Genomic DNA, 9,469 nt, shown 5'->3' with positions numbered 1-9,469 from the left:
TTTTTTTCCCCCCCCCCCCCTTCCTAAGCAATTGAGCACATGACACATAGATTAAAAGTGCACGAGCGAACAATGTGCGTGTAAGAAGGATTTCCGATTTTTTCAGGATCAATTTCGTGACAGTAATGTCTTCCAGAACTTTTACTTGTGTTGATAATTAAAAACAAAACAGTTAAAACACTTTTAAAAATTTATGGAACCAATAGCTCTACTTTATATTGGCTTGACAGAAGGTTAAATGTCCTGAGCCGGCGATTTAAAAAATTCAAGAAAATACAACTTAGGTCTAAGCTGTCGTTGGGCCTTATTCAAGAAAATACAACTTAGGTCTAAGCTGTCGTTGGGCCTTATTTACGGCTTGAGCTTTCGGATTCAAGCTGCATCTTATTTTCCATGGAGTTGAGTTCAAAAAACCGGTTTAATATTCTATTTGGCGGATTTTCATGGTAGAAATTGGCGCATTCCGGGTTTTATGAGAACAATTGACTCAACATTAAGCCTTATTCCCCACTAAAACCAACCAAGGTCGGCTTTATTTTCATTGGGCCGAACTCCTTAAGTCGAGCCGAAGATCTTGCAGCTTTTAACCATGTGACACAAGCTGTCGTCAGATTTGGGTTGAAGATTGGGCCTTAAAGTCGGGTTTAAGAAATTACGGCTCGAGCAGAAGTTTTTAAATCGCGGGCTCTGAACAACGTACATTACATCAATACTGTGAGAACCAGAAAAATCTGATATTGAAAGACGACATTATAGCAATATAAAGTGTATTTGAGCTTGTTATAAATCAAATAGTTTTACTAGACACTTATCAAATCACTTATAAAGTAAAATGGGTCTGTTTACACTGCACAAATGCTGTGGCCCATGCGAATTGGACTATTAAAAGTCATAAGTTGGGTCTTAAAGTTATCTTCCTATTCCAGAGTTTTCTGGTTACCACTGTATCAAATTGAATAATTTTTTCGAAAACTTTTTTCAGGATGTCTTGCGGTCTTTCACTGTGAAGCAGTTTTTTGGAGTTTAAAGGGTTCCGCAAATCATTTACAAAAGTTCACAAATAATTTTTTTATAAATAACAGCTAAAGGAAAGGTTCTGTAATTAGTTTTTAGAACCAAATTGATCCTGAAAAAATGGAAAACCTAAATTGAAAGAGAGAAATTACCGTAGAAACTATTCCAGGTTGTAGGGACAGACTGGGCTAAAGTAAAAAAAACTAATTTTGACTTTTTGCCTCAAATATTTCGTATGATTATTGAACAATTACTTTTACAGAGATACGTTTTGTGCTCCATTGTACTGGCTCTGAGTAAGGCAACAATTATTAGTGAGAGGTTTTAAGTCAGATTGTTAAAAAAAATATTTTTGTAAGTCTTTCTGAAGTTTTAATACTAAATATAAAAATAAAATTTCTTCTCCTACCTTCACCATCATTGGAAGAGTCCTGTAGAATCATTCTTGTTCCGGAGCTAGAACCTTAAAAAATGTCAAATTTTTGGCTTAGAAAAGTGTATTTGAACCTTTCTTTTTAAGCCAAAATCTGTATCGTCATAGATTTATTTCTAAATTTCTTTTTCACTTTTATTGTCAATATAGACCGCTTATGGTAATATTTTGGTTTTGGTCATATTTTTTTCCAATTCTAATCAAAATTGCAAAAAGAGTTTTATAAGAACTCGTAATATTATTATAAATATTTATTCACACACAAAGATAAATATACATTTATAAATGGTGTAGTTTAAATTTGTTTAAATCAATTTTTGAAAATACAGGTTTCCAAAAGAAAAGAGAAAAATATGCAAAATTATGCACAAATAGACAACATTGATCATTACTCATTACATAACATATTTATCATTTCAGTTATTACGTAATCATCGAATCCTTCAACATATAAATTATTCGTTCTTGTATTTAAAAGTTATTGTAAAACCGGAACTTTCCATGCATGTTCAAATGGGACATCAAAATATTTCATTTGTTTTTTAACTAACATTTTACTAAGATCCGAAGGATTTACAGAACAATCATTTGCAATAGAAAATAAATTTCTGCCAAGAACTGTGTTGAGGTCATTTTTGCATAAATTAGAAAGTAATCTAATGCAAAGTTTAGAACTTGTTTCAATAGTCTCATAGAAAGACACACATCTGCTAGCTAACATAGTTTTTACATGTAAACATTGTGTATATTATACAGTATACACGTTTAAATATAAAGTTGTAATCTCTGTTTGTATGTTTGTTTGTCAGATCATAACTCAAGAACCCTTAGATCGATTTGCCTCAAATTTTGATTGGGGACCTCGGACGAACCACGGGACGGGAATGTTCTTAGTTTGAGATTCTAAGTTAAGTGGGTCGACTTTATAGCAAAAAGTTAGTTCCCCGGTAAAAATCGTCTAAATGCGGGTAAACGGCGGGGTTAGCTATGAGCAAGGATGTATTGCAAGGAAAGTTATTTCAGAGGTGTACACATCTTTTGTACTGCAGTGTACTGTCTCTGGGTGGTAATGTAAACGCAAGACGGATGTCAAAGCCTGACATGGGATCCATCTTTCACTTTAAAAAATCAATGAAATATTCTGGTCATAGGCAACTATTATGTGAATTATCAAAATTATCAAAATGTAATGCTTTTAACCTCTTCGGATACTAAACTAACACTGATGCATCTAATCTTGTTTACAAATTCCGTCCAAAGCGAACTGGTTTCAATGTGTACGCAGAGTATACACGACCGCAATTAACTTTTCTAGCATTACACCCTTGGCTATTAGTATCCTGTGCAACGCTGGGTTCCCAACATAGAGAATAGAATATATAGAGAGGAATTAAAAGAATCTCTCGGTATGAATTTTTTCAGTCCCTTTCAGCCTGAAAGGGAGTTCAAAGTGTACAAATCATGTAAATGTTCACAAATTATATGCAGTAGAGTACATTAATACAGTATGTTCCCTAGACTATTCATTTCAATTTCGAATTTTTTAAACTGTTAATAAACTTTATAATGAATTAGTTGAATAAAAACATCATTTGATTTATAGTTAAAACGGAAAATCATCGTTTGTAAAGTGGGAGGCATAGAGTCTATGTGAAATGATCATTGGTCTATTATGAAACCAGCCTATTTCATAATTTGGTTTTCTTTTAACATTAATTTTAGGTTTTCTATATAATGATATTCCAGGGCCCAACAGGTCATATAGCATAAATATGTGAAGTACACCTGCAGTATGGAAACAGTACAACAAAATGGCCGTTTTACACTTTTTTCCATTAAATTCCTCTCTATATATTCTATTCTCTATGGTTCCCAAGCTAGTATTTAATAAAGCTCTTCGCTATTAGATATTTATATGTTAGCTATAGCCAAGATAATAAAGCAAGGAAAGTTAATTGCTGTTGCGTATTCTCTGCGTACATATTGAAACCATTTTTCTCTGGCGGTATTTGTAAAAATTAAAAAAGTATGGATGCTTTATTGCTCTTCTCAGGGGCTGGATCTTAGCTACCTGTGAGTGTACACTTAGGACAGTTTACTGATAAAGGATATTAAGATATAATGGCCTATTCATTATAATGAATTAGGCGAATAAAAACATCATTTGATTTATAGTTATAACGGAAAATCATCGTTTGTAAAGTGGAAGGCATAGAGTTTATGTGAAATGATCATTGGTCAATTATGAAACCAGCCTATTTCATAATTTGGTTTTCTTTTAACAATAATTTTAGATTTTCTATAAAATGATATTTCAGGGCCCCAAAGGTCATATAGCATAAATATGTGAAGTACACCTGCAGTATATGGAAACAGTACAACAAAATGGCCGTTTTACACTTTTTTCTAGTAAATTCCCCTCTAATATATATTCTATTCTCTATGCTTTGTTATTAAACAGAGGTTTAAGGGTACCATATTGTGAAGCATACATTCCTCTCTATTAAGGGAAAAGTTGAAACTATGTCCATAGTTTTATCAATTTTTTTTTATAAAAAAAAAAAAACTTTTTTTGCTTGAGTGAAAATAAATATTTTCAGAAATCACCCCCCGAATACTGTAATATATAGACCGACCTTTGAAAGAGGTGTACATGGCCTGTAAAAACAATTTCTTTGGTTCAACATTTATTTGTTTCATGCAGGAATGAGAATCAAATTTTGAAATTGCTCATAAATGACAAGCATATTAGTTTAGATCTTTATGGTCGTTTGAAAATCATAAAGTTAGTCGTAAATCACGCCAATTCCAATAGAAGATGAAAATTTAGTTAGTGTGGGCTATCATTGGATCTTTCTGTCCTCGAACATTGACCGGCGTTTATATCAATGCAATGAAGACGACTTTTCTAATTTTTGATTTCTTACCAGCTTTTCAAAAGTTTACAAGTAAACAAGTTTATACGTGAGCAAGTTTACAAGTAAAAGTAAACAAGTTTACAAGTAAAAAAGTTTGCAAGTAAACAAGTTTACAAGTAAACAAGTTTACAAGTAAACAAGTTTACAACTGTAGGATTCGTATGCCTGGTCCAACTGTAGGATTTGTATACCTGGTCCAACTTTAGGATTTGCATGCCTGGTCCAACTGTATGATTTGCATACCTGGTCCAACTGTAAGATTTGCATACCTGGTCCAACTGTAGGATTTGCATACCTGGTCCAACTGTAGGATTTGTATGCCTGGTCCAACTGTAGGATTTGTATACCTGGTCCAACTGTAGGATTTGTATACCTGGTCCAACTGTAGGATTTGTATACCTGGTCCAACTTTAGGATTTGCATACCTGGTCCAACTGTAGGATTTGTATACCTGGTCCAACTGTAGGATTTGTATACCTGGTCCAACTGTAGTTAAACCCCCTGAGAATTCAAACTGCTTTACTTCCTGGTTCTGAAAAAAAAAAAATTTTACAATTTACTTTTCAGTATATAGAAGAACAAAGGAACTGAGTCTTTGCCCCAAACTCTGATTTTCAAATTCCTTAATCTTTGCAACCTGATGGTGTAAACATTTGATATTTCAAACTTATTATTTGATCTAAGGGTTTACGACACTGGGTAGCAAAGATATAGCTCTTCATGTTTGATTTTATTCCCAAGTATGGGGGGAAAATAATATTTGTTTATAAACTCACAAATTCATAAAAATTCAAGTCAATTGAAAACATTTATCATTTTTAACTAAAAGTAAAAATAAATTTGACGTAAATGATACAGATGCTGTTCAAGATTAAATGTTGTTATCCCATTTTTCCGCAAATTTAGTGCAAGCCAACAATTGTATAAAAAAAATTACTACATTAAAGATGGATTCTTTTTCTATATTTTCATACTGTAATTAGATTTGTTTTCCATGAATCCGTTGTTAATTGTATTAAAGAGTTTTTAATAAACTGATGCTTTTCTGAAATTCATCAAAAAAATCAATTGAATTTGGTCACGTATTAACTATAAATAACAGTGTCTATAAATATGTATATATAAAGTGGTGATCACTGTTTGTCTGTTTGTTCGATTGTTTGGATATCCGACCATGGCCCATGAACCCCTGGACTCACTCCCCTCAAATTTTGATTGGGAAACTTTGTAGAATAGGCTTAGCTTGGTTTAAAAATTCTGAATTGGTCGGGTTGACTTTTACAGAAAAAGTGTCCAGTTTCTTGGCAAAGTCGAGTTCCCAAGTTAAGTTAATTTTAAAGAGAAATTTGATTATTTTGGTGTAGCTCCATTAACCCTTTTTTCATTGGGCTGTTTTTGTTTAATCTACAAAGATGGGGGGCATCTCCCCCCCCCCCCAATGATTTGGACCTATGAGTTGAGATAGAGGAGAGTGATGCCCATTGTCCAAAGTCCATCTTTTGCATGCTCATTAAAAAAAAATATATGTCTATTTTTAATGGTTTAATGGTTTTAATGGTTTAAAAAAGGTCAAAAAGTACGTCGGAAATTTTTTTTAGCAAATATTTATTTTTACCTTTGACAAAAATAAAGAACATATTATATTTGAAAAAAGATATTGACTATTTTTGATTTTTAGGAACACCGACATACTTTTCGACCCCCCCCCCCATCATGATAGTGTTTGATAAAAAATGCATGTACTTATTTCAAGCACTGTCCCTTAGAGTTTAAACTTACGCAGTATTTTGAGTTGTGTCTAATATCTCGATACTTATCAAAGTTTCCCTAAACAAATATATTTTATTAAAAGGAGTGTTCTCGACAAATATATTTTTATGAAAGTCAGTATAACAACTATATTTCTTTAAAGGGAGTGTTCTCGACGAATCTATTTTTATTAAAGGAAGTGTTCTCGACAAATCTATTTTTATTTAACGAGTTTTTTTCTGACAAATACATTTGTATAAAGGGAGTGTTCTTAAAAATATTTTTAAAAAAACTTCCAATTGTATGTCATTTTTTTACAAGAAACATCAGGTAGTATTTCTATTGTAACCGATCTATTTCTATATCAAATTTGGTATTAACCCAACCCCTTAACATTTTTCGCGAATGCTCCCTTTAAAAAACTAATTTTAGTACTGTTCTGAGGAATAAAGCAATAAAATTATGTTAATTTCAATTTTAAACTTTATAATTTACATCTGTTAAATTTTTGGTGTAGTTTAATTTTTCTAAATTTTACAGTGACTCCACAAAAATCTAAAAAAGTTTAAATATTTTGAAATTTTATTTCTATTTCATTGCGTCTTATTTCTGGGAACTTTTTGAATTGCTTCCTTTCAGTTATTCCTGCAGAGTATGATTGCCATGCGAGATTTAATTAATCTGCAGATTAACAAAATATTAAGATTAAGATTTCGAAATCCACAATACAAGAGTTTCCATCTCTGATTAGTTAAATGTGAGTCTAAAAACGAACCAAGCAAAGAATGCTTAAAAGTAAGTTGATTTACAAACGAACAGAATTTCATGAACTTAACTACTTTCTAAAATAAGCCATTTTGAGATCTGTGTCAAAAATATGGATCATTGTTCTTATCCGGGTTTATAAGGATGGCTGCTTTTTGATGCCAAAACTCCTTATTTTTTATTAAACTCTCAAATTTGATAAATTTAGTAAAGATATAATTAATATGAGCTGTTATTATTTTGTATTGGTTTTATTACATTTTTATTATAAACTAAATATTAAATGTTAATGAAATATTCAAGACCCTCCATGCAAAGATGACAATGCCCGATTCACAACCGAACCCTTGACACTTTTATCTAATCAATAATCAATATTGTCGTTTTCAGAGGGTTTAAAGTGCTTAATTCTGATAATTTTGCCATCTGTTTTCCTGCAGTATAAATGCGTAAGTGACTTTCGTTCAGAAACCACAATAAAAATTTAAAATTATGAACATTGATATTTAATACATACTTGATCCACCATAGTTTCAGTAGAAGTAAATATTTTCATATACTGATAACGCCGATTAAAGGATTCATAACTCTGATTGGATAATGAGATAGATAGAAAGATAGATGTTACCGCCATGCAATTTCTATTGGTTCAGAACAGACAACAAAAACATGGCTGAACCCTGTTGACAGGGTACCGTTGTGCATCGGGCATTGTCATCTTTACATGGAGGGCAACTTGAAATAACGTTTACAGTCCCTGTAATGAAATAATAACCTGGTTTTGGGAGTTCTTCACTGTAGGATGAACAGGCATTGCTCTAAACAGATTTCAAATCATTAAACATGAAATTTTTCAATCCATATATTCAGGTTTGCATTTGTCATTTTTAATAACCGGATAGTTGATAGACGACATAAAGCTTGTCTGTGATCAGTACAATACCATTTATACACAAAATGTAAATTGAAAAAGAAAAAGGGTAAAATGACACCATTTGTCATCAAATAGTTATTAAAGATCCAAGATTTGTATCTTCAAGTCGTCTCTAAACTAGCATGTTTAGAAGGTCACCCTGTATAAACTATCATGTTTAGAAGGTCACCCTGTATGAAAGTTAAAGATAGATTATTGATGAGAGTTTAGATAAGGTGAAGATTGTATGGACGTTTGTGAGTTCTCATAGCACCCCCATCTATACTTTCCTTGCCTGTTTGTCTGTTTCTTGTATCCGATAAACATCAAAACGGCTAAACCGATCGGGCCCACATTTTGTCTGGGACCTCTCATGACCCCAAGGAAGGGTTATAAACGATCAAAGTTTCGAAAATCAGCCTCCAACAAAATTTAATTTTCATTAAATTTTCAAAATCCGCAAACTTTTTTCTGATTTTGTTTTACAATGCATACAAATTAAAATAGAAGATTGGCGCGAAGCGCCCTGAAAGCCTTGGAGTTTGGACTTGTAATTCATGTTCCCAACCCAATATTTAAAAGCTATTTTGTTTAAAAAATTTAAAAATGTTTCATTCAGTAGATTAGGAAGGTTTAAAAATGCAAAAGAATGAAGTCTACATAAAAAAGTTGACGATTGTTTTATTAAAAATAAGACACATGTGCTTTTCCATATTTCTAGAGATAGAGTGGCATACTTGACTGGTAGTCCCCAGTCCCCCCTCCCCCCTGTCTGTAACCTAATTACGCTTAAATGTCCTAGCCGCAACAACCCTTAAGTGTGCCTTAAAGGCGACAGCGCTCGGTCCAAAAATTTGTTTAACCCAGCCAAAACGTTGACAACCAATGTATATATATTACCAATGATTTATATTTTTCTTGAGATCGTGTTTTAACAAATAATTCTTCTTTGTACGATGACAGACCTTCAACTAAAAGGGAAGTTCGGAATATAAACGGAGTTATAGAAGAAGGGAGAGAGAGAAAAAAATCCGGAGAAGTTGAACCGACCAATGAGAGCCCAGGAAACCAACCAATCAGAGGCCTAGCTCAAGTGCAGCGCTGCAAAAGTGCATTTATGCAGTCTGGGGTATTTTGCTACGTAATTCTGAAACCCTGTCTCTTTACTTCACGTTGCAGTTTGTGTCTATCTTATCTATCTATCTTACTTTTCGTCACATTCGTACTTTGATGGCGGACATTAAGAACAGAAAGATATCATGGTATAAGAAAGTAAAGTGTATTATTCAAACAACAAATTATTTAGTTGCATTTATACTTTTCATTTCAAATTGTTAAGCCATTTTTGCCAAAATTTCATGTTTTAAGTTTAACAATACAGCACATTTTTAAGAACAAAAGTTTTTTTAAAAGCACAAATAAAATAAAGTTAACCCTATCTTGAATTGTGAGTACGACTTTGCGATTCCAAAGCTCCTCCAGTTTTCAGTTTGCACACAATTATGAGAAAATCAAATTTTCTTTTTCATCATTATAAATAAAAGAGTTGTTTTTGTTCATAAAATAAAATTTACTTCAACGGTTACCAAATATTTTCTTCTTTTTTCTTTTGTTTAATTAAATTTAAATTTAATTTAGTTTAATTAAATTGATTTTTAACTTTTTAATTCATAACAA

General features: G+C 32.2%; 1 protein-coding gene across 1 annotated transcript; it reads right to left on the bottom strand.

Annotated features, from left to right (window-relative positions):
• Positions 1–1,166: 1,166 nt before the first annotated feature.
• On the bottom strand, positions 1,167–8,675 carry LOC111716589 (uncharacterized; the record flags this gene model as incomplete). The annotated part of the gene is given in 6 exon segments (XM_023492070.1): positions 1,167–1,202; positions 1,424–1,477; positions 4,843–4,897; positions 6,145–6,192; positions 7,655–7,697; positions 8,088–8,675. Coding segments are annotated over 6 exon segments (316 nt in total), but the record flags the coding sequence as incomplete, so codon positions are not given.
• Between the last annotated feature and the right edge of the window lie 794 nt (positions 8,676–9,469).

This window comes from Eurytemora carolleeae, unplaced genomic scaffold (genome assembly GCF_000591075.1).
Source record: "Eurytemora carolleeae unplaced genomic scaffold, Eaff_2.0 scaffold2090, whole genome shotgun sequence".
NCBI lineage: Eukaryota > Metazoa > Arthropoda > Copepoda > Calanoida > Temoridae > Eurytemora > Eurytemora carolleeae.
This window is presented reverse-complemented; position numbering and strand designations above follow the sequence as displayed.